Raw genomic sequence first — 27,255 nt, forward strand, 5'->3', positions numbered from 1 at the left:
GTCTGCAGGCAACAGTAAAGCATGGTGGAGGTTCCTTGCAGGTTTGGGGCTGCATTGCTGCAAATGGAGTTGGGGATTTGGTCAGAATTAGTGGCCTCCTCAATGATGAGAAATAGAAGCAGATTCTTATCCATCATGCAATACCATCAGGGAGGTGTCTGGTTGGTCCTAAATTCATTCTGCAGCATGACAATGACCCCAAACATACAGCCAGAGTGATAAAAACTATCTTCACCAAAAAGAGGAACAAGGAGTCCTGCAACAGATGGTGTGGCCCCCACAAAGCCCTGATCTCAAAATCATCAAGTCAGTCTGGGATTACACGAAGACACAGAAAGAATTGAAACAGCCAAAATCCATAGAAGAACTGTGGCAAGTTCTCCAAGATGCTTGGAAAAACCTACATGTCGAGTACCTTACAAAACTGTGCACAAGTATAAGTGAATCGGTGATGTTTTGAAAGCCAAGGGTGGTCATACCAAATATTGTTTTAACTATTGATTTTTCTGTTTCATGCACTTTGTATGTTGTTAATACATACATTAAAAACTATTCATTTCATTTTTTTTGAAAGCATTCTGAATTTACATCACTTTTTCTACAAGTGCCTAAAACTTTTGCACAGTACTTCTATCTATCTATCTATCTATATATATATATATATATATATATATATATATATATATATATATATATATATATATTTTTTTTTTTTTTTTTTTTTTTTTTTTTTTTAATTATTATTATTATATAGGCACTGAGATACAGCTCTTGCAACACCACCTGATATGTCATGTGCCAGGTCATATGCAATCTGTGTCTGAGTTGTCACTTCCAGAGGTATTGTACAGCTCATATTGTGGATTTTCCTTTGAGGCGGTCTTTGTTCTCAGTGCACGCTTCCTGTCAAAAGAAAAGAAAATGATTGAACACTTAACACAGAATTAGTGTTTGGATAGTGTTGTGGGAGTTTTGTGGGGTTTAAATGTAAATGTTCAAATTATTCAGTATTATAAGAAGCTAATTCTTTAGAAGACACCCAGGATAGCTTAATGATTGCTAAGACAACACTTCCTTGAGGTGACTCAAAGTCAAAGCCAAACGGTAAAGTCTGCTCATCCAGGAAGAGGATGACTGATCATGACAGGACTGATAGAAATCAGAGGTCCTTGTTCTGCAAGATCCTGACAAGCCTGCTCTGTGTCCGACTGCCTATTTTGAGTGGTACCACACCATGATAGTCTACAAATACTATCTGGTGAGTCTTGTATATTTATGACGATGATGGTAATGATGGTGGTGGTTCTGTTGATTAGTAAAATGGCATTGGTTATTGATGGCAGTATTAGCATGTAGTAATAATCTTTATAGTAAGAACACCATTGTTATTGATTTTGTTTGTGTGTCTGTGTCTATGTTTTATGCAGCATGCAAGACACCCATAATCTGACCAGGCCACTTCACTGCAAGGGGATTTCAAAGGAAAGGGACAGTGAGAAGTGCAAGTGTACATATACTCACACACAGAGGCACATACATGTTTCCAGTGGATGTTCAGTTCCCTTGAGATTTCGGCTTTTGAGATTTTACAGTACATTTCTTGATTATCTCTTTATTAAACCTGAGTGTTTACAATCCATGTTTTGTTGATCTTGAGATTTTGCTGCTTTGATATTTCTGGATTATCATTTTCCCTAATGTGGATGTACTCTATATATATACTGTGTGTGTATATATATATACACACTGCTCAAGTGTTAAGGGAACACTTAAATCAAACCGTGGATCTCGAACAAATTTTCAAGTCGAAAATCTTCATTGATATACATTGTGCAATTCGTTGAGAAACCAATGGAAACCAAACTCATCAACCCATTGAGGGCTGGATTCAAAATCACACCGATAATCAAAGTGAAAAATCAAAATCACAGGCCGATCCAACTTGCGTAAATTTCATCACGACAACTCATAATGTGGCTCAGTAGTGTGTATGGCCCCCATGTGCCTGTATGCACTCCCAACGTCTGGGCATGCTCCTGATGAGACAGCGGATGGTGTCCTGGGGGATCTCCTCCCAGACCTGGACCAGGGCATCAGTGAGCTCCTGGACAGTCTGTGGCGCTACTTGGTGGCATTAGATATAACGTGCCAGAGGTTCTCAACTGGATTCAGGTCCAGGGAACATGAGGGCCAGTCAATGCAATCAATGCCTTCATCATCCAGGAACTGCCTACACACTCTGGCAACATGAGGCTGGGCATTGTCCTGCACCAGGAGGAACCCAGGGCCCACTGCACCAGCATAAGGTCTGACAATGGGTCTGAGGATTTAATCCCGGTACCTAACAGCAGTCAGGGTACCATTGGCTAGCACGTGGAGGTTTGTACGACCCTCCAAGGATACGCCTCCCCAGACCATCACCAAATCGGTCATGCTGGATGATGTTGCAGGCAGCATAACGTTCACCACGGCGTCTCTTGACTCTTTCATGTCTGTCACATGTGCTCAGTGTGAACCTGCTCTCATCTGTGAAGAGAACGGGGTGCCAATGGCGAAGCTGCCAAATCTGGTGCTCTCTGGCAAATGCCAATCGAGCTGCAAGGTGCTGGGCTGTGAGCACAGGTCCCACTAGAGGATGTCGGGCCCTTATGCCACCCTCATGGAGTCTGTTTCTGACAGTTTGGTCAGAAACATGCACATGAGTAGCCCGCTGGAGGTCATTTTGTAGGGCTCTGGTAGTGCTCCTTCTGTTCCTCCTTGCACAAAGGAGCAGATACCGGTCCTGCTGCTAGGTTGTTGCCCTTCTACAGCGCTGTCTAGCTCTCCTCGTGTAATGGCCCATCTATTGGCATCTCCTCCACACTCTGGAGAATGTTCTGGGAGATACAGCAAACCTTCTTGTGAAGGCACGTATGGATGTGCCATCCGGGAGGAGCTGGACTACCTGTGCAACCTGAATGGGCTGCAGGTACTGCCTCATGCTACCAGGAGTGAAAAGAGCACTAGCAAAATGCAAAACTTGAGAAAAATCAGTCAGGAAGGATCAGGAGAGAGAAATGGTCTGTGGCCACCACCTGCAAAACCATTCCCTTTTTGGGGGGTTTCTTGCATTTGCCTACCTTCAAAGGCCTTGTTCTAACAACAAGAACATGTATGCATGTTTCCAAACCACTGCCATTTACACTCTTAAATGTTTACAGACCACCTGGACAGTATACAAATTTTCTACGTAAATACTCTGATCTCTGATTACTTACTCTGATAACTTAGTCATTATGGTTGATAACATACTGATTGTTAGGAATTCTAAGATTCTTATCAACAGTGAAACCCCTAAAAATTGCCTTCATGTTTCCTGTGTCCTACATGTCCTGTGGCTGCATGTTAAATTCCCTGACGGTTCTAAACTTTATAAGAGAGCTTCCAGATTTCTTTCCAAAAGAAGAAGACCTCAGTAGCCTAGCCACACCAGATGACTTTTTGGGTTTTTTCAACAATACCCTACATTGAACCATGCCTAAGCCCTTGAAACATCAGTTCAAATCATATTTACCTGACACATTCAAGTTCATACAACTAAATGGAGATACTTCTTTTCTTTTCAAATTTAAGTATGGTGTCCCACAAAGCTTGGTTCTTGGACCCTTGCTGTTCTCTCTTTATATGTTTCTGCTTTGACATGTCATTTCAGGTATGAAATAAACACAGCTCTATGTCTCAATGAAGCCTGGTGAAGATCTCCAGATCTCTAGACTTGAAGCATGTCTTTCAAACATACAGCTCTGGATGTTATCAAACAAAACTGAAATGATGGTCCTAGGTCCAAAAAGCCCTTGCCCTACCATGTCAAATTTCACGCTCAGCTTTGATGGTCACGTAACCACCCCTGACCTAATTATTAAGGACAATTGACAGAGCTATGAAATATTTCCAAAATTAGACTTTTTCTTAGTTCACACATTTATTACCTCTCAATTAGACTTATCATGCCCTTTTTTCTGAATGCTTGAATGCCATCTTAAACCCCTTGCAGCATGTTCAAAATGTAGCCACAAGAAACGTAATGAGAGCAAAACATGTGCATGTGTTCCTGCTCTAAATAGGGTGAGACAGTCTCTGATCACCTTTGTGGCTGTGTATCCTAACCTTTCTGCTCACCACCCCTTTTCATTCTACCATCTCTGCTCTGCATTTTCTCTGCTGAAGCTAACTACTGTTGCACTGCTTCATAACTGATTGCACCCAGATCCCTTGGTCATCCCATTCTAAACACTACATTCTCTCCCTCTCTTTCTCACCCCTCTCTGTCTCTCCTTTCATCTGAGCAACAAGCACCTCTACAGCACTGCTACCAGCTTCCCAGATTCAGGGACTAATTTTGCAGTTCTTTCCCAGTTAGCCTGGATGTTTTGGTTGTTTGATTCTCTCTAAAAATGCACTATGTTATATGCAGGCTTGGCGCCAGGAGAAAATAAAGAGGGGTGCAATTGCATTCCAGGGGGGTCCACAAAAAGTCATAAATACTGTGTAGACATTGGGATATAAGTAGACAACTGGGGGTGCACTGAGGTCTGTCTGGGGGTGCAATGCACCCCTAAGCTCCCCCATGGTAATGGGCCTGGCTATGTAAAGCGGTTTCTCAATTGTAAAAATGTGCTGTAACAATGAAAATATGACTGATTAATTTAAATTCCTTCCAGATAAACTGAAATCTTCCAGATAAACTGAAAACAACAGATGAAGATTATTGTAATTCCAGTTATTTAGAATAGTTTTCTTTTTCTTTGTTTTAAAGAACGTGTTACATTTGAAAACTCATCAATACATGAGATGCAAGCTACAGATAAAATGAATCTGATTGGCGAAAGTTATCTTTGTAGAAAGCTGCACTTTGCAGAAAGTGCCATCTATGCATAGAAGGTTGTAGGTGCCACTGTTTAGTGTCGTAGAGCTGCACCAGATGTTTTGATTGGGTGATTTGGGAGGCCATAGAAGTCATTCATGAAACCCTTGAATCTGTTTAGCAGTGTGTATGGGTGTATTATTGTTTTGGAATATGGGAATATCTCGAGGCAACAATTTGTGTGCCATAGGGGGGACCTGGTTGCCTAAAATGGCTTTCTATTCCTTGGCCATAATTCTACCATGCAGAGGAATAATTGAACTCAAGAACCCTAACTAGATAGCTAGTCATATCATAGTGGATCCATCACTATGTTTAACTTTTGGGAACATGCAGTGTGGGTTGAAGCCATCTTTTGGCTCTCTCCAAACATCCAGATATAGCAAAAACAGAAAAAGATGACACATCTGACCATATTACTTAATTCCACTGCTTAGAAGTCCAGGTTTTGTGCTCATTACACCAGGTTATATGTTTTGGCGCACGGGTGTTGGTTACAAGTGGTTTCCTAATAGCAGCCCATAAATATCAGCTTTGGCAAGCTCACAATCTACATTTGTTGTTGAGACTTGCTAACAGAAGTATAGATTCAGTTCTGTGGTAAGGCTGTTATTTTGTATTTTTTAGCAACTAGCCTGATTAATGTCCATCTGTTTCTGTTGAAGAGCTTTGACTTGCAACCACTGTTACACTTCCTCAATGTCGTTCTTCTTTGTTTGGCATATGTTAACCTGGATACTTTAAACAATTTTGCCATTTCTGTGCCCATATATTTGACCTGTTTCAGAAGGATACAACTCACATGCTGGTTTAGAAACTCACAAAATAAAGGCCAGGCAGTAAATCTACTGTCATACACAGATGTCTGCTAGTTCTCTTGAACTGCTACCCAAGTTTCATTCCACTGAGACAGTGTCTGTTTCACAGTCCTCTAAAAACAACTTCTGAAAGCTACCCACAAAAGGGGAATTTGTTTTGATAGTCTAATAAAACTTACACCCTATAAAAATTGCTTTGTGTTTAATATGATTTAGGACATTTTGTGTAGGTACAACTGTTGTATTCATGTTCCTTTGTGCAGTGATAGTTCATGGTTAGTAGTTTGTTTATTGTGCATGTGCAAAGCGTAAAAGGAAGTTTAGATGGTAAGAGTTGAGAGTTAGAAGAAACAATAAGCTTTTGACCGTAAATCACAGTAATCCACAAAATTAGTAAAGCGAAAATCAGAGTAAACAGAACGTAACCAGGAGTCAAGTAAATGCTTGGAAGAAATGAGTGTATGAAGTGCATAACTGGATGAAAAAGAAGACTTTGAATAAAAAAGGCAATAAGAAAGGCACCATTATGGAGCTGAGTATCATTGCTAGCTAGCATGGATTACACAAAATAAAGATACGAGTCAGAGGTAAATTCATCAGCCTGCAAAACCAGTGGCTTCAGCTAATTTTGGACATTGCCATTACACCTAATATATGCAGCCAATTGGATCTAAACATTGGATTAACCAACAGAAGATCAATGACTCCAAAGGTAGAATTTGTGAATGAAGTAATTACCAACCACCATTTTGATATCCTTTGTTTAACTGAAACCTGGCTACAACTTGATGAATATATTGCCTTAAATGAAACCATCCCTACTAGCCACAGTAATAATCATGTCCCCTGCCTGACTGGTCAAGGAGGTTGGGTTACTGCTATACACGACTCTAGACTGTGTGCCACCCTAAAAGCTGGCCATAATTTTATTTCAATAATTTGAAGGCCAGATGGACCATATTCTAGTTTCTTGAGTTTGCTGAATTTCTTTCTAACTTGGTAGTCAGTATGGATAAGACAGTGATAGTAGGAGATTTTTATATTCACATGGACAATGAAAGTGGTTCTCTCAGACTAGCATTCTTATCAACTCTTGATCCTATTGGTTTTGCTCAAAATATAACAGGAACCCAAACACTACCACCTTCACACTGTTGATTTGGTCTTAATGTACGGCACAGAAGCTCTCTCCCATTACCTTTATTCATTGGTCTGTTTTGTAACACCAAATAGTATTTTCCAAATACTGTAAATAACTTTACTGATAAGTTCCCAGGACCTTTTCTGAATAATGAAGATCTCTCAAGCTCTAGCACAACACTAAACAGTAGCTCAACTACAGTGTCCGTTGAGCGAATGGCAGACAGTGAAAATGGTATGTTGAACAGAACATTGGACACCCCTCAAAAAGAAGAAAGTCTTCTGTAAGAAACTAGCGCCCTGGCATAATGACTACACCCATGCTCTTAAACAAGGCTTATGTAAACTTGAATGCATATGGTGCATTACTACACAACTATTACCTGGAAAGAGACTACACCCACACTACACGCTACAACCCACAAACTACAAACTACTCCCCCCACAGTTTGAATAACAATGCTCCAGTTCTCTCAGAGTTCTTTCAGTACATCTCCTTCACTGAACCTATTCTCCTTCTGGCCATAGGGTGACTACTTGATGATAGTCTGTCATGCAAAGGTATCTTGAACCTAGATGACAAAAAGCGTCATTAAGCCGCAGGGCAGATGACATGCAGGTTACCTTCAACTGGACACGCAGACATAAAAATTAAAAATGCAACCAGTAAAAACAATTTAATGTCATAAAAGGCCCTTCTTTCCCTTAATGTTGTAACAGTGAAGACCCTGCATAATGGTACTTATTAACAAAAGAGCAATGCCTTCATGAATAAATACATTGATAGACTGCATTTCTCTGATGTGAAATACTGAAATAGGCTAATAAGACACAGATCATACAGATTTTTGGCCTCTCCCTTTCAATGTTGCAAAAAGTGCTAAAGTGACATTAAGAAAAATAAACAGATACTTACAGGCTTATCATGTAAAAAATATATGATTTCAGCATTCACTAAAAATTAACAAATTGTTTTAGAAACATCTACTTACTATTTATAAACATCATTATTATGTAGGCTAATCTATCTCAAGTCAGTAATGAATAAAAATATTGCTTCATTATTAGCTGTTTGGAACAATTACAAGATAGATATGATATTAAAATGCAAGTCCCATCTCTGTGTACTTTAATTCACTGTAATGACCTTTTCTGTTCACCCTGAATGTCTCGTACATTAATGAAGTCAGTTAAGGGAGAAAAAACAAAGGCCTGCTCAGTAAATGTAATGCCCTCTACCTAGCAGCTAACAGCTATGCAATACCAGTTCATTGCAAAAGTCACACACTGACTATGTGACAAAACAAGGTAAACAGCCTAATTAATAGGCTAATATGACATCATGAAACAATCAACAAACTATATATTCCTTAGTAAATGTCTAGATACAGTTACAGCATATATCGTAATTACACTATACTGCTAAAAATATGTTAGGCTATTAATTCCATAATAACCTAAGTTTAGCAACTAATGTCATTTGTTGACAGTGGAGTTTTTATTGTATCCTGCAATCTCAAGTACAAGACTTTTCCAAAGTAAAGCAATTTAGTAGTCTCTGTATTAAACTGCACAGTGGAGGAAACGCACTGAACGAACTGAATGAGATGCAACAAAAGAACTGAACAAGATGTATTGAAAGAACTCAAAGAATTGAAGGAATCAGTAAAGACTCAGTGCACTGCATTCCAAACAGTCACTAACTGAAAGAACTGAAAGAACAGCCTGCCCCATTGCAACTTTTGCCTCCACTCATTTTTTTTTTCACATTTCCATAGCCTGATGTAGTTGTCACTCAAAGCATTCTGGGGAGGTTGCCTGACTCGTGAGTCAAATGAATGAATCTTTTAGAATTTTAAACCAGTACATACAGTATACTCAAAAGATTCATTGAAAAAATTAGCTTGTTCATGAACTGCACAACACTAGCTGCCAAACATTAGGTTGTCAGAATTCCCTACCATAGCATCTATAGCCATAGCACTATTTTGTTCATATTTGATACAGGGGATGATATGTTAAATCATTTAGCCTAAAAATGACTGAGGCTTAAAACTATTGGTGTAGAACGCCAGTCAGCGCCATTGTTGCCATGGATTTTGGCAAAAATGACTATATAAAATTCAAAACCCAGAGGACCAGTTTTGCCATGCCCCTTTTTGAAGTCATCTTGGGGCCCTTTTGAAAGTATCAACAAAATGTCAGCAGACCTCAGGTGATGCCATCTCTCAGAATGATTTGCACAGTCAAATCACACATTTCTCTAGGACAATATTGCTCTTGTGATCGCACTGCAAACACTGTACTACACTGTAAAAAGCATGCTTACATATCCCACATATCCACCTGTAAACTTGCCAGCAAACTATGTGATAAACACATAAAATTTAAACAACATAGGCTAGTTAATGTTATAAGAGTGGAATTTCAGCCCTGAGCTGAATATCAGTCACAGTTGGATAACTGGAAGCTTTTGTTGTCCTAGTGTGTATGTGATGAAAGTATGATCTGTACATTGATGATCATCTGAAATGTCAGAACTCAGAACATGTATGTTCATGGAATCTTATGAGTAATACCATTTGATGATCCAGTGATTAGGGAACTGTTTAAAGATCAGGAATCACCCTTTATCAATCATTTTAAAGCAGGGCCTTATCCAAACTGAGAATATACTGTGAGTTTCCATGATAAAATTCCCACAGAAATGGAAAATTTAGAAATTTACCAGATATTTTCCAACCTTTTGCAAACCTATACAGTTCATAGAGCTCCTTGTAAAAGTATTCAGACCCTTGCACATTTTTCACATTTTTCTGCATTAAAGCTTGAAGTGAAAACACTTTGAAGTAGGCTTTAATATTTGGTACATACCAAACATAATCCACACATTTCAAAACTACAAAAAAGAAAAAAGTATAAAGCTCATTATAATAAAAATGTAAAAAATCTTGATTGCAAAAGTGGAATAAGTGGAAAGTGGAAATAAATTAAATCAGGTGTACAAAAGTAAGTTACCATGCAATTAGCTGAAGGGTGTCTGTGTGTAATAAAAGTGAGTCTTCTTTATTGTAGAATAAAAACACCTGTCTGTGACATTCCTTGGTCAGGTAGTGAATTCGAAGCAAAGGATTCACCATAAAGGCTAAGACACTTTTGCAACAAGCTAGGGATCAATTTAAAAGCACAGATCAGGAGAGGGGTACAAAAAATGAAAGTTTCTGAACATTCCTGAGCACAATTTACTCAATCAGCAAGAAATGGAAGCTGCATTGTGACACCCAGACCCTGCCTAGATAACACCATCCCTCTAAACTGAGCAGCTGAACAAGGAGGAAACCTGTGAAATATAAGAAAATATTTTTATGCATTGAAAGATTGAAGATTTTTCATGCTAGACTTTTTATGCTGGAACTGCAACTCAGATATTTGATGTACAAGAAAAACTGGAAATCTGGAACTCAAAAGGGCTCTAAAGCATTCATTTCTTTATTCTGGAAATTTGGAACTCAGAGAAACTATGAAGCACTATTTCTTATAAGTGGCTTCTGTGCATTTTGAGACCTGTGCCATGGCCTATTTCTGTGCTACATTTGGAAACCTAACACATTCTCTCTGGCTGTGGAATAGGTTACTGAGGTCTCCTGTCTAGACAACGTCAATACCACTTCAAGCTAGATCTCCATCTACCAATGCTACTCCTAGTGGTGGCTTTAAAACCCCTACCGCATTTGTGGAGTAGGCTACCAAGACTACTGTCTGCACAGTGTGAAGACATGATCCTTCCTGTCATGTTCCTTCATCTAAGTGCACACAAACTACTTATTTGGCAACTAATGCATAGTGAAGTAGTTGTCGATAATTTAATTGCCACTGGTATCTTTGCTAATAATGAGTTACCACTGTGTTATTGTTGTCATAAGAAACACTAAGGTCCCTAAAATCACGTCCCATTTCTCCAAAATTATAATTTTAAATGTTTGGCTTTTACATAACATGTACAACTGTGGTTGAAGCAGAATAATACTTATTCCAAATGTTTAAATGGCCTGGATTTTTTATGACAACGTCCTGGGAATTACAGACACACTCCACTAAGGAATTATAGAGTTAAAGAAAGGGATAACCCTTGGTTCTTAGACAACTCCCCTAGAACTAAGTTTATGAATGAGAGAAACCAAGTATGAGCCACTCCAAGGAGAACTAATTCTGAGTCTGCCTGGTCAAGGTTTAGGTTCTTACAAAATAAATGTACAGTCTTCTGCCCTCATTATGTTCTCCTACACAGCTTGGCAGTGAGCTAAACACTGACAATAAGATTGTCAAAGGTGGGTGATGGTGTGGTTTATTTAGCTAGTGTGAAACAGCACACAAAATAGTCACAGAAACAATGAATGCTTTGCAAATACACAACCAAAATAAATGACATGTAAGCCTATTAGCCACACTTCCACAGTACCTGTACAACAAATAAAATTGACTATGAACAGGAAATTTCACCCATAAATAAAGCTGAGCATTTCCATTTTTAAGGCTGTAGTCCACCAATGCATGTAAATGAAGTATGCTACATGCTAATTGCTAGTGAAAACACACAGCTAACAGCTATCTAAAAACCTAAATTATATGAATAAAAGATAATCCATGTGCATAGTATAATCTTCTAACGATCTAATAATCTAAACATACCACTTACAGATAATGCCTGAACAAGTGCAGAAAAGGGGAGAATGGAAATGGTGCCTTTAAGCATCTTGCTTTGCAAAAAATGGTAAATAAATAAGGAGGATTCTTATCTCTGACCTAAAATATTAGTAAAGGAATAGAACCACTAGATGGCAGCAAATAAACCCTGGAAGGGAAAGCACACTATACAGATTTCATTAAGGCAGCAGAATATTATTTATCAGATATTACAGAAAATTTAGGAAACCCTTTAAAGTTTTGGAAGCAATTAAATTGCTGAAAGCAAATTTTAACTATAATTTACTGCCATGAGTAACTAAGGTAATGACCATGGATTCTGACAGAAATGTAATCTTGAATTGTTTAAATAATCATTTTGTTTCCTCTGGTTCTCTGTTTAGGACTGCATCAAACTTGGATAGTCAGGCCTTTGTTGATGTAGATATGAGAAAGGTCAGAGATTTGGTTTTACTTCCATTTTTCATTTCTGTGTGGTGTACAAAAATTACATACCCTCCAATGTGGCTGAATTAAAGCAATTCTGCAAAGAAGAGTGGGCCAAAATTCCTCCACAGTGATGTGAAAGATTGATCTCCAGTTATCAGAAGCAATTGGTTGCAGTGGTTGCTGCTAAAGGTGGCACAACCAGCTATTAATTTTGGTGGGGGTGACAAATATGCAAAAATAGGAGAAACCTGGAAGGGTTAGTTATATAGTTGTTTCTGGTGCTGTTTAGTATTGAGAAATGGAGCTTCTGGTAGGCATAAATGATCATTACAAACAACAACCAAAAAGATGAGGTGAAAACAAATTCATAATATATACATAATATCTATATAAAGCTATCTCATAACTCCCCCATCATTTTACACATCATGGATGATGAATTTTACATATCATCCATTTCTAAAGCTCAAGGGCACAACAACAGTATCCCATCTGGGAAATGAATGTTAAATGTTCTAGATATAAGACCATTTCTGTAACCACAGTGCTAAACTGTCACCCATTTGTGGTATAATCAACAATAAAACCTTTAGCCTTTTCAGAAATTTCAAAAATTCTCTGGGGAGCATTTGTTTGACACATTCATCCAATGACTAATGCTGGTTTTAGCTTTATTTTCAGGACATCTAAAGCACCAATTTGATGTAAGTTGTACTGTCATTTTAAATAACAAAACATTTTAAGGAAGAATCCAGGAAAGTGATTTATTATTTTGTTATAAGAAAAAAAATGAATATCCTTTAAATACAAACCTCCTGTAGTGAAAATTACACCTCCCTCTTGGTCTGCCATTGGCTGGCAGCTCTTCCTCTAGGACAATCTTCTCCTGCCAAGGACCACAGTCAAACCAATAATAACAGTCAAACCAGTAAATCAATAATACTAAGTGACAGTAATATCATATGCATTGAATAATTTATAGATTTCCATCCTTGTCATTTTTTCTGCTTTTGTTGCATTTGATTATCATTATCTTTTTTTAATTGTGTGTTTTATTTATCTATCATTTATTTGATTAAAATGATAGCAATTACCCCTCTGCTTTGTGTATATACCTAATTACAGAGATGGATTAAGGTAATAGGTCCTGACCCAATGAGTTGCAACTTCAGACGCTGCTTGCATTACTATTGCAGTTCCCTGCTTTTCCAGTGTCTGGAAAAATAAGTTCCCCCATCATAATTTTGTCACAATTTCTTCTGTTTATAGGAACTTTCAGTCAGAAGACACATTTAACCAGTCATTCTGAACACAAGAAGGACAGGCAACCTACATTTTTACAGTGATAAATCATCATGACACAATTTACAACAGAAGTAAACAAAAAGGCACCAAACATACAATCAGACAGTTAAAATGTCCCATTTTAATCTAGCATTTAGCATTTTATGTATTCACCACTATTTGTTGTAGTGTAGTAGGATCAGGACAAAAGTTTCTCATTGGTGACGTAGGTCTATTATTATCATCAGCAGGTTCTTTTTAGAGCAATCTTCTAAATAAGTGCAGTAAAATTATCATCAGTATCAAAGAGCAAGTTTCCAACTCATTGTCTCAGGTGTACTGCAAGTAGAAATATAATTTTACTCTTGAGATGGATCTACATTGTAGATCTACAGTTTGGTTTGGCAACTCAATTTAAATCTCCTGGGACCCATCCATGGTTCTCAGCCCTGACTTTGAAAAACAATGCACCATGCTCATCTTACCATGACAACTTCTGCAGTTGCACAGGGATGCTATCCTCTGTTACATTTGCACACACTCTATGCCTTTTTCACCACTACAAGTCAAACAGCACACGACAGCTCATTGGAGCATGGGCACTACTCCACTGATATTATCCGTCAAATCAAAGGTGCCTGACAAATTACAAGGTGCTAAAGAACAGTGAGATGAATTAACTCCTAACCTAACCATTCCTTATTGCTTGAGGAATGAAGCCAATTTGCTCTGCTGCTATGGCATCCCAGTTATTGTTGGAAGATGGCATGAACTAGCTAACAAAATAATTCCAACCACAAAATACACAAAAGGCTATTTGAGTGCACTGACACACACTTACTGCCCCCCATTGCTGACATTATTATAGAGGAAAGACTAAAGACACAACTAAGCAAAGTCATGAGGGAACCTTGTTTAAATTGAGACAGTGTTAGGGGTGTCAATGTCTACACCTCATCTTCTATTTAAAAGGTTTTCAAAGTGTGGAGAACACCTCCCTTGAGAGATGCCAGAGAGTTTCAGGGGAGGAATGAGCTGAGCTGTAGATATCATCTACATATATTGCAACAAAGCCAGAGGTGTGATGTATATGTTAAATGCAGGATAGTGCTGATTCGGGGACAGGAGATAATGCATAGTGAGCATAACAATGGTTGATGTTTTAATGACAATTAAAAACTCCTCAGAACAGATGGGAAAAACATCCCTACAACCAGTCCTGAGTCCAACACTCAGGCAGTCTTATAACATGCAGGCAGGGGGTCAATAAACACCTACTTGAGTCCTCATCCAAAACTGGTCAAACCTTTTCTTAAGCAACTCACCGTTAGCAGGCAAACCCACTGTCTTCCCCTTCTTCCCTCTCCCACACTCTCCTTCCAGTAAACTGATATGAGAGCTGAATGTCTTCAGATTTTTGGGCATGCCAGGTGCTGTTAATTGGTGAGTACTGGCAGGAGGCTTATAATATAAATGGACAAACCTCCACATTAATTCTCTAACCATATTCAACAAATCAGGTATTTCTGAATGACTATTTATAATACAACTATTATGACAAAAATCAGAAGTTCAAAAATTGATAATCAGATGCTCCTTAAGCCGGTGAATCATTTGTAATTCCCTTTCAATTAGACAGAACTTCTACCAATCACTACATGAATACTGTGATAAATATATGCGATTCACCTCTCTGCACTGTCACTGTATGCACACACACTCAGTGATATGCCTTTCCACTTCTTCTGCAGTCTCTCAGCTAGGTAGGGCTGGGTGATATGGACCAAAAATCATATCTCTGATATGGCTGAATGGCGATACACAATATGTATCTTGGTATTTTCTACAAAGTGGGCTAAATGTTCAGTTGTAAGTCCAAAGCTACATGTGAGATGTCACAAGCACTTTTATTAACACAGACTGATCAAAATAACATGCAAAGACATGCAAAGACAGGGTTTGAAAATATCCAGCTGCAAAACATGTAAATGAAAAATTATATAAAATAAATAGTCTATATTAAATAAAAATAGGCCTATCTCTGAGAATGCACCTTCAGTTGTTTTCAACAACAATAACAGACTGATTAAAATAGTGTACAATTAGAGGTTTTCCTCTCCTGCTTAACAAAACACACAGCTGTGCAAAAGACAATAAAAATGTAAACAGAACAAAAATAACAACAGGCCTACCCTGTTTGAAAATACACAGCTGCACAATATATCAACATGTAAATGAAAAAATATATAAAATAAATAGCCTATATTAAATAAAAATATGTTTATTTTGGTAGCACTTTCTGATAAGCTATTTCAGACTATCAAAATATGCTACCTGTAGGTTTAAATTGGTAGCACTTTCTGATAAGGTAATTCAGACTATATCAGAATATTCTATAGTTATATCCTGGTAGTCGTTTGTGATAAGGTTTAGAATATCAACATATGCTACTTAAAGTTTTACGTTGGTATTGATTAGAGTGTATTGATGGACAAACTAGACTACAAATTTACATGTAAACTAGACTGTTGAAATACATACAATTTATCCATCACATAAACTGTAAGTAGGTTATGCCTATTATTAAAATTTACTTGACAGCATTTTTGAAATTGCTGTTGGATGAATTAATGAAAACAATAATGTAAATAGCTTGTTAAACAGTAATAACATTAACTTCCGGTGCGCTGCTTGCCTGCGCACTGCGTCTCAGTATGCTCCGTTAGTGTAGGGTGACCAAACGCCCCGAAATCCAAGCAGTTGTCCGGAATCCTGAATCCCATCTTAACTGTCCCAAATATTATACTAGAGTAGAGTCCCAAATAGTTATTGTCTGATAAAACATTAAAAACTGTTCATGGTGGTTGAGGTGTCCTGCAGCCAGCTCCCGCCGGCTGGGCATTGGCTGCAACAGTCCATAGGCTACATGAATTATGGCTTTTGTAGTTTTTTTTTTTTAAACTACAATCCAGGCCAACTCGTGAGATCACATCAAGCCACGTCTACCAGTCGATGTTGGACAATATCCCTCTGGAGCTGATTAGAACCAAAAGGAAAAAGAAACAAGGAAAGAGAGGGGGTATTCGGCACCAGTGGCAGCGCGTGAGGATTATAATAGGAGAAGCCCAACCGTATTTGCCATGATGAAGCCATGCACTGACTGGTAGTGTGGTGCAAATATTAAGCTATGGTGATATGTTTCACAGTAACAGTGCGGCTAATCAGTTCGCAGTATGATAATTACGTGTTTAATATCGTCAGTTTCATTGTCGAAAAAGAGTCAAGTCACCACTCATTATAAAACAAAGAAAATGTGTTTCAAAGCCCAAACTAACAGCGATATAATTCAGGTAACAAATGTGTTGCAATGCATGCTGGGTAGCACTGAGGGTATAAATGAGTAAGACGGGAACTGAGAGCCATTCAAGGCAATAAAATTATAAATGATTTATCTGTCAACTCCAAAATGAGATGTTATGCCTGGCCAGTTACTTAAGTTATGTACAATACAACCTGAACATTGGGACCGAGGCTACCTCTTCATAACACGGTAGTCGCAATAACAATTTATTTTATGAACATCAGATGATTGAATTAAAAAAATATATACATAGAATACAACCTGCGCCTACAATACAACCTGAACATTGGGACCGAGGCTACCTCTTCATAACACGGTAGTCGCAATAACAATTTATTTTATGAACATCAGATGATTGAATTAAAAAAATATATACATATTATATAATATTATATAAGGGGCCTATCCCAAACCCTGAAAAACAGGTGTGGCCAAATACTTTTGTCCATATAGTGTGTGTATGTGTATATATATATATCTTGCTTAAACATCAAGGTGTTTCTGACTCTGTAGATATGCCTCAAAGGCTTTGGGCGGTTTTCATCATTCAAAATTGTGGGCTAACAATCAGTCTACTTAGCAAGCTCGATGGGTGATGATGTAACCTGACTTAGCTATGCTACCTAACGTTACACTGGCCTACACTCACTGACACCCTGTAGGTCTTATCCCTCATGCTCGCCCTGACCAAATTGGTGATATGGCCCTCAAAACAACTAAACTCCTCCACATGCCCTGATTTATAATGATTTTCGACCCGCTGAAAACTTCGGCTTCAGGTCTCATCCTTGAAGAAGAGGAGAATATGGCTAAGCGACACCATTGCTGCTAACGATGTGCTTGCTGATAGCGATGACTGCTAAGGACGAGCTTGCAAGTTATCCGCTACAGCGATAGCTGATAGCGATGATTAGCCACACTCTAGCTAGCAAGGCCAGAGAGGGGGAAAGTCTTTATGCCTCAAGTGTAACTGCAATTTATATTTTATTTAGACTTGAGCATTTGATCTTACATGGCAATACGGCAAGTTCATACGACATTGTTTCAGATTGATACAGCAGGAGGGTAATGGTAGCAATAATATGTAGCCTAATAGTAGGCTATAGACTTGAGCATTTTGATCACATCGTTAGCTATCTAGATGACAATATTCACTAGCTTAGCCTATCTGGTGATTCGATCAGGTAATGGTAAAGTCAAAATAAGTGACGGCTGGCCACTCTGTGGGGTCCACACTGATTTTGGGTTATAAAAGGGACACTGAGGGAGTCCAATCAGACTTAGTTTCTCTATATATCTGGCCCTTTCTTTGGGCAGAAGGGTATTGAAATAGGCTGGTGTTGGCATTTTATGTTAAAACTGTTTCAAGAGACTGTGTCCCGCAATTTCCCATTTACTCCCTTTCAACTTCGCAAAATGTTTTCCCCCATGAGGGGCGTGGTTTTCCCTCCAATGACGCGTTGTGCTCTGTCTCAGTCCGCATGGCAGCTGACATAGACGTGAATGAGCTTCACATGTACAAAGTGTTGCCAAGGACCTATCACTATGCTCCTCCTGTGTTTTAATTTAAACAATATAATTTCATTGTTTTGACCGTTATCACTGTCTTATCACTCACTATCACACAGGGGTTTAGTTCCTTCCTGTTTCTGAACTCTCTCAATTCAGATAATTTATTTAGACAAGTCTGTACATTGTACTTTATTCAAACACATAATGATAACCTTTAAACACTATTAAACCTATATACACATCCATTGTCTGACAACAGAAACAGGAACATATGTAAATGAGAACAGCTTTATTGGGAATTCGGCTGTATTAAAATACAGTATTTGTGAGCACAGAGAGTAGGAGAGAAGCAACCAGATGTAAAGGGCTAACACCATCTGACACTAGGCAGAATGCAAATATGACACGATGACATCACAAATATGCTAATTAGCGCATGACACCATCTATCGACATTTAGCCACTTTTCGAGCAGGCTTTACCTACTTTCCATTGAAAGTAGTTGGCAACACTGAATCAATAACATAGCAAGCCTTGTCTGCACATCTTCTTACACTGACTTCACCCATGGCAGTTTTATGTCATTGACAACTTTAGACACGGACTGAAACAAATCCTCCCCCCTAGTATAGCCCTTCAGACTCTGAGGGTCAAGTAATTCTTCAGTAATGTTCATGTCATCATCAGCTCCCCCCAAAAAAATAAGTAGCTGAGCTGTATTGGTTTGGTCAGAGCTCTCATCGCAGGCCAGTGAAAAAAAGTCAAACTATGCCCCCCTCTCACTCACTTGTCTCTTGATGTCTGTAGATAATTCTTCTATTCTCCGTGCCATGGTATTTCGAGCCAGGCAAACATTGGAAAACGTCTGCTTTTTCTCAGGACATATGGAATCCACCATCTTTATTACACAGTCTTTCACAAACTCACCCTCAGCAAAAGGTTTAGCACGCTCCGCAATTAGTGTTGCCACTTCGTAGCTATCTCTGGTACCTTTTTCCTTTGAATCTTTTGCCTGTGAGAAGAGTTGTTGCTGGGACGCCAAGCTAGATTCCAGTTGCTTCACTTTGTTAGTCCTTTCACAGCTGGACAGTTTCTGGTACAAACTATGCTTAGTTTCGTAATGTCTCTTCACATTGAATTCTTTCATAACAGTGACGGTCTCTTGGCAAATGAGACAGATGCAATTATTTCGGCTTTCACTGAAAAAGTACTCTGTTTTCCATCTCTCTTGAAAGCAGCGGCCCTTGCAATCAACTTTGCGCTTCTTTGCAGCCATAGCGAATGACTGGTAGGCTACTGACTGAATAACCAATCAATTTGTTATTAAGGGACAAGTTTAATTTCTTCCTCAATATTTTGCAGGTCTACAAACTGTAGTTAGTGCTGCCATTGTGTGGTGGGCCACTTGAATAGCACATTTCACGTCTTCACCACATAGCCTACTATTGTACTGTAGCACCGTGGAGGGCCACTCGCAGTAGCTGTGCGGGAGAGAGGCCATGGGCCATTTAAAATCTGCCCTCAGGCTGCATTTGGCCTACAGGCTGTACTTTGGCTACCCCAGTCTACAATCTTTTCAGCTAGTAAACCACTATGAACAAGCAGAAATTGAAATTAAGAACAAAACATTCTATAATTAATATTAAAATCTATCCAAACATCTGTCTTGTGACCTACCTCGCAGACAGCATAAAATGTCTGAGAAGTCATGGGAGGTCACTGTCTTACTGCTACACGTCAGTCGCACCAGCTCAGCAAGCTGGGGTCCTCAGCAAACATGTAGTTTAACCCGTGTGTACTGAGAGTAAATTTGGTGAAATACACACTAAACTAACTATATTCATTTTTGACTCTGTTACACTAGCTAGGTAATCAATAATTTAAATAGCATACTGACTCAATTTTTAAGCTTATTAGGTACCTAACAATCTCTGAGTTTATGTCATGATCATCGGAGGACTGGCTCTATTGTTTCAAACATTTAATGACTGGCATTGTTTCATACATAAGAAGACTAGCAAACAAAGAAATTAAAATTTACCCTAATTATACACCATTGTTTTCCAAAGAACTTAAGCTTTCCCAAGAAAGGCTTGAATAGTGCTATGCTTACAGTCACTGATCTGAGAGTGTGTTAGCCTGGTCTGACACTGTTGCTCATTCGCCTTGAATGGATACGCGTCTCTTCTTTTGTGCTGGAAGTCATTCTGGATAAGAGCGTCTGCTAAAAGAATGTATTGTAATGTAATGCAAGGTGCAGTCAAACCCCTGCAGCTGATTAAGAATGTTGTTGCTTGTGTAGTCACATTCTCCGAAATCTCACTAATCCCTATTACTCTCTACTGGCTAACAGTGATGGTTCACATCTGCTTCAAAATGCTGGTCTTAGCCTATCAGGCAGTGCAAAGTTTGGCTCCTTCTCTTTTGGCTCTTTCAATCCATCATTAAGTCCTGTATACAGACCAGACGAGGCCAATGTGTTTGACTTCATCAGGTTTGACTGCACCCCACTTGGGTGCAGATTGGGACACTTTTAAAACTCGGCAGTGGGATTTGCTTGGCAGTCAACAATAGATTGGCAACAAACTTCACAGTGAGGGAAACGGACTGTTCAAAACATGACAAAATAATAGTTGTCTCCTTCTGACCACTTCCCTCTCTCATGAATTTGCCCATATAACAGTGATTGTTCCGGGACTGGTTTTCACGTTTGCCTACATCTCCAAGGTACACCCACCCCTTGGTCGATCTGACCACAATGTTGTTCTTCTTCTATCCCAATACAGACAAAAACTGGAAACTGAGAAAGTACAAACAAAAAACTTCCAGGTATGGGATTCTGAATCCAGTGAAACACTGAAAGTCTGCTCTGAAGTTACAGACTGGGACATATTCTTTCAGAGCTGTGAAGATGATATGAACTTACTCACTGCCTCCATCTCTGGTTACTTGGATTTCTGTGTGGCTAATGTCATCCCTGTAAAACAAGTTAGACTGTACTCAAACAACAAGCCCTTGGTTACAAAAGAACTCAAACAATGGCTCAATATGAAAAAAATAGCATTTTTAAAAGGTGGCAAACACAACTATGAAAAAAAGTGAAATAAAAGACTAAGGTGGTCAAACAGCACTACAAGCGGAAAGTGGAGGAAAAGTTAGTGACAGTAAACGCACGAATGATGGGAAGAACATAATGATGGGAAGAAACCAGAAACCATCAAATCCAGTGCTCTGATCCTGACACTTTTGCCACAAAACTGAACACATTTTATGCCCGTTTTAACAGCACAGACTCAAGGGACCACTGGACCCCTCTGAACCCTCTTGCTCTTCCTCCAATAACAGTTGAAGAAGGAACAGTGGCAACTGTTCTGTGCCATGTCAAGCCCTGCAAGGCACCAGGGCCTGACGGACTAAGAGACAAGGTACTGTGGGAATGTGCAGCCCAGTTGAAGGGTGTGCTAACACAACTTTTTCAGGTTCTCCTCAACTCCAGCTTTGTCCCCCAGGCCTGGAAAGAAAACGCCATCACTCCCCTCCCTAAGAAGTCACATGCCAAGGAACTGAAAGACTACAGGCCTGTGGCACTAACATCTGTGCTCTGCAAATGCATGGAAGAAGTGGTCTGCCATCAGCTCTCCCAGGCAGTGGAGGACAAGCTCAACCCACTGCAGCTTGCCTACAAGGCAAGGCGTGGAGTTGAGGATGCCAGCCTCACCCTACTGGACAAAGCTGCAAAGCACCTGGACTTGCCACATTCCTACATCAGGATTTTATTCAATTATTTCTCCTCTACTTTTAATATGGTGAATACAAACATCCTTTTAAAGCGTCTAGAGGACCTACGAGTGGACCAAACCCTGATTTTATGGATTAAAAGCTTTTTATAGGACCGACCATAGCATGTGCTGGTAAATGGTTTTAAATCAGGGAATGTGGTTTTAAATACAGGACTCCCTCAGGGCTGTGTTTTATCACCAATTCTCTTTTCCGCTTACACCAACGAAATAACCTGCAACAGCAACGATCTGGCACTCATCAAATATGCAGACGACATGGCACTGGTGGGGTGTGTGAAGGACAGTCAGACACTGGACAATTATTTTAACTTTGTACACCTCCTCACAGCCTGGATTGAGGAGAGCTCCCTGGAGCTCAACATCAACAAAACTAACCCAAGTAGCAAAAAATAGCTAGGTTCTCTCTGGAGTGATAACACTACTATTCTTCTGCTGGCAACAAACCTTTTATTTTTACAACAGCACAAACCAGAAAATAACACACTTAACCCTGACACGGTAGGAGGGAAGTAAATCATTGACGAAGACAGTTACATTCACAGTGGGCTAAGCAACAGTCCATCACCTTAAGGCATTGCTGGGAAGCTTCGCCCACTTACCCCCAACACGTTACAATAATTAGATAATGCTACCAAATAATTCTAAATGTAAATTCCAACCCACTGAAACAAACGCGATAGGTTTAACATTGGGCTACATACCTAACAAGTATTCATTATTCTTTCAACATGTAAGTTTGCTAGCCAGTTAACCCAAAAGCCTGCCAAATGGTTAGCAGGTTAGCTAGCCAATGTTCGAACCTATCTGGTCAAATGGTTGCTAATGATAGTGCGAGTCTTTGCCAGAGGACTTTCATAAATTTGTTCAGCAGAGCAGGGGGGCCCCAGGAGCAGGATTGAGAATCAGTGAGCTAGATAACCTTATCGCTATCACGTGAAAAAGAATTTCCTACGTCAATGATTTGACCATACTGGTAACTGCTTGGTCAGCTCGAAGCGCTTCATCTTAGCTAGCTAGCGGAAGAGGTAGCTAGCTACGGTTTGCCAGGTGGAAATAACATTAACAAGCCTGACTTCATTTTTAACTGTTCGCTGCTGCTCAACACATATTTAGCCAGTGACATAGTTTGGAGTATATAAGAAGTATGTAAAATGTACATATTTATATGTTAAAATATTTTCCAAAATGTTGATTTTGGTCACCTAATTAAGAGCTAATTTGGCTAATATTATATATTCCAATGTCACAGTGAAATACAAACGAAAGAAATCACCTAGGAGCCTAGGAATTTGTTTTACTGAAGGTAATTTATTCAGGTTATGGCTGTGGTGATCGGTTAACCTTCACGGTTTCCTGTGGCACATGTAGGTTAATGAGCATCTGGGCCGAGTAAACACGCACAGCATCGGTGCTACTGCATTTTGCGATTGCCCTGGTCTGTCAGGTGGCAAGCCGCACTTGGCCAGATAAAGGTTGACCGATGCCAAGTCTTAACCGAAGGCGCCAAACAGTTCCCGGACTCGGCCCTAGTCTTCTTGCTAGCTGGGAAAGAACTGTGCTGTGGTGCTGATAATGCTCCCCCACTTTTTAAACCAATGCCGCTTAAGGGAGAGGTGGTTGAGCAGGTGGACTCTTTCAAATACCTAGGCACAGAGATCGACCCCCCCCTCTCGCCAAGCACGCAGACAGTGTTTTTAAAAAGACTAAACAACGCCTAGGCCTTCTACGGAAGCAGAGGAGTTTTAAGATTAGCAAGGACAATTTTAACAGTTGTGTACAAATCACTCGTCGAATCTGTGCTCACCTTCACCATCTCATCCTGGTTCAACTCTCTTTCAGTTAAATGCAACAACAGGCCTTCAAGGATCACAAACCAAGCTAGCAAGATAACAGCCACACAGCAAGCACCTCTTTCAGAACTCTACACACTGGAAGTCAAAAGGAAAGCTCCCCTCATCGCAACAGACCTTTCCCACCCCCTCCATAACTCCTTTCAGCCACTCCCATCAGGGAGAGGGTACACAGTTCCTTTGGTAAAAAAGGACATCTACAAGAAGACTTTTATTCCAACTTAAATAAGCAGCCAAGATGAACTTTTAAGTCCCAGTTTTTAATGCTCTTTTTACTGCTCTGTGTTTTTAATGTATGTATGTAAAGTGAATGTTTTTTAATTATTTTACTGAGCCTCTTGTCAAAGAAAATTTTCTACCCCTGTGGGACAGACAATAATGTTTTTTGAATTGAATTGTTATGCATTTTGCTCATGGCCTTGGTAATAAGTGGCTTCCAAATGGGAGCCCCACCAAAAATATCAGCTTTGTAACTCATTACATATAGTTGTGTTGTGACTGGGTCAAAGAACTATAGATTTAGTTCTGTGGTAATTTTGAGCCCATTGTTTTATGACTATATCCTGTTAAGTGTTCATATATGTCTGTCAGTGTAATTCAACTTGAAACAGCTGTTTTTTTTTTTTGATGCAGTTTTCATGACAGCATATGCTATCATGGTTGTTGATGCTGTTCAAATAATGTTGCTTTCAACTACAATTTGAGCACTGACTATCTGACCTAGATGTAGCCTAACTAACATCAGAGGACCCACTCAATTCAAGCTAAATTTCTCTGTCACAGTGTTAGTCTTTAAACCTTTATAATCAACTGGTGTGCAAGCGCATGCACACACACACAAACAAACACACACACACAAGCCAAACCTTGTTTATTCACTGCTAATTATGAAGTGGCCAGACTTATAATTAGTAGTTGGTATGAATAATTGATTGCAGTAACTCCTGGAAAAATGGACCAAACAACATAAAGCAACTGTAACATTCACTCATTTGCACTAGAAAATTCCCTTTAAAGTGTGACATAAATAATGACAAGGGGAACTTATTTGCATAAGAAATGTATTTTTCCTAACACCAGTTCCCTCTCTCACTTCCTCAGTAAATGATGAAATATATTATGTTGCATAACCAGATCACATGTCTGCCAGGCAGTTGAAATGAAGTCATAAATAAACTTGAGAAACTTAAAGTGGATACATAGAGACAAGGTGTGTGCACACAAAAAGTGAACATAGATATGAATCAAGCTTGGCAGCTATTCTATGACTATGGCAAACAATCATCTCTTACCATTGGGAAACAGTCCTTCTCCAGTTGCCCTGGTCTATGAAGCTGGCCTAAAATGACAATGTATATTACCCTCATACAAGATAAAAGTGTTCCTCATTCATGGCTGAGGTGGATCATCATATACAATGCTATGATATCAGTGTGAGCTGAAGGAATGGTCTGATTGCCAGGAACAGGTTTCAATGTCATTTATAACAAAGAAGGAAATGAATAGCATGTGTTCTTACCTGTGGTAGATTAGAGCTCTCTCCCAAAATATGATTGTAATCTCACGTGGTATTCAATATTTTTGGTATTTGTCAAAGACAATTATAAATTATGCTTACCTTTGTCACACTTTTCCCTGTACTCCTCCTCACTAGTCTGGCTCTTCTGCTGTACAGGAGAAAAAAAACTCATTCATTGAGCTGTTGTAATCACCAGACAGCAGTGATTGCAAGATCATGTGTGTGAAAACACCCCAAACCCCCTTTTGCTAAAGAGGAAAACTTTTGGATATACATCACAAGTAAAGGGGAAGCTCTAAAAATGGGGAAGAGACTGTTTCAAAAAAAAAGGACATGAATGACATGCTTTAATTTACTGCTAAATGTCTGTGCTGCTATGACAGAACAATGTATGAGGTATGTATGGCAAATGGAATTAAAAACTGAATACAAAGCACTTACCTCTGGCCAGCTATGCAAGGAGCCATCCTCAAAGTCAGAGGTCTGAAATGGCAATGTGTTACAGTGCATTAGCATTATATTATCCCTCCCATTGAGTCCTGTCAGTTTGGAAAAAAATGATAAAAGGTTAAGAATGAATATAGGTGACTTTGCTTGGCTTTGCTCTGAAATGACAGTTTTGTTGACTTTCTATAAAAATAATAAAAATTGGACATCCACTCACTATAGTGCTGAACCACCACTAATTCAAGCTAGACAGTTGTAAAACAGATTTCAACCTAAAAGATAAAAGCCTGTTGGCACTTCAAGCTTTTGTAGCAGCATAAGATCATTTTGTGCACCAGTATAAACATGTGGTGTTTAAGGTTGTATGGGTTAAGATTAAAGTTATATGGTAATAGTTTAAGGCTGTACGTCCTTAGACAGCACTTAAAGCCACTGTGGCAATGTTTCCCACACGGGCACTACATTTCAAGGATCAGTAAGGCTTAGTATCTGTGCTGCTAATTATTTAACACTACTGAATACACTTCAGTGGATAAAAGCAACTGCCAGATGACTAAATGTAAATATAATCAGAAATGGAAAACTTGGTGGGAAATTACATATCCAATTAAATATTCTTAATTGTGCACAAACTATGTTTGATGTGGTCTTGAGCCAGGGGGTTGGAAATCATAATCAGATGGCTGAACAGATTTGGTTTGTTTTGAATTTACAGTCACAATAAACTAAATCTCACCACAGTAATGGGTATGTGCTGCCCAGCTCTGCGAAGCTTGGTCTCCATGGCAATAATCTCCCCTTGGGCTCGGAACAGCTGGATCTGCAGCTCATCACATCGTTCCCCAAGTTCCCGAATCTGTTTCCGATACTGATCTTTGTCTTGAAGGTTTTTGCAGTTTTCCTGGTGGTACACCTCTCTGGTGCTCATGGCCTTCAAAATGACATGTATGATTAAATACATAATATTTGTTGTTAATTTTTTTAGATTTAGGGTTATGTCTGAGGCAAACATACAATGCAAATGACTGCTGACAATGAGTTCTTTGCTCATTATCATATCTATTTACATTTGAGTCATGTAATTATCAGCTGTAGAACATTCACTACACTCATTGAGTCATCAAGGCTTTGTACATGATGCTAGCCAGAGTGTTCTAATACCCAATGATGTAAACTGAACTGTATTCTCACAGGACCACACTCTCACTTTGTTTCTCTCCATGATCACTTCATCCATCTGCTTCAAGATGTCTTCCAAGCGATCCCGATACATCTTTGAGTCTTTCTCCAGAGTTGTACACTGCAGCTCCAGAACATCCTTCTCTTCCAGATACTGAAGGAGGAAACACAGGTGCTTCACACTGTCCACATTGGCCTCACAACCGGATCTTACTCAGCCTGTATATACAGAGCTCATACAATAAAATAATGCCAGTCAGAGAGAAAAAAAAACAAAAATGATAGAAGTTCAGTTGTTGTCTTCAGCCC

At 39.1% G+C, this 27,255-nt stretch overlaps 1 protein-coding gene across 1 annotated transcript in view; it reads right to left on the minus strand.

The window, feature by feature from the left end:
- Positions 1-803: 803 nt before the first annotated feature.
- The window catches only part of card9 (caspase recruitment domain family, member 9), a 31,851-nt gene continuing 5,399 nt past the window's right edge, over positions 804-27,255 (minus strand). Inside the window, exons 6-12 of the mRNA XM_036527565.1 lie at positions 26,975-27,100; positions 26,504-26,698; positions 25,762-25,803; positions 25,420-25,468; positions 25,094-25,140; positions 12,807-12,880; positions 804-903 (exon numbers count right to left, since the gene is read on the minus strand). Coding sequence (XP_036383458.1) covers positions 804-903; positions 12,807-12,880; positions 25,094-25,140; positions 25,420-25,468; positions 25,762-25,803; positions 26,504-26,698; positions 26,975-27,100 — 633 coding nt within the window. The remainder of the gene's footprint in view (positions 904-12,806; positions 12,881-25,093; positions 25,141-25,419; positions 25,469-25,761; positions 25,804-26,503; positions 26,699-26,974; positions 27,101-27,255) is intronic.

Source organism: Megalops cyprinoides, chromosome 4 (assembly GCF_013368585.1).
Source record: "Megalops cyprinoides isolate fMegCyp1 chromosome 4, fMegCyp1.pri, whole genome shotgun sequence".
Lineage (NCBI taxonomy): Eukaryota > Metazoa > Chordata > Actinopteri > Elopiformes > Megalopidae > Megalops > Megalops cyprinoides.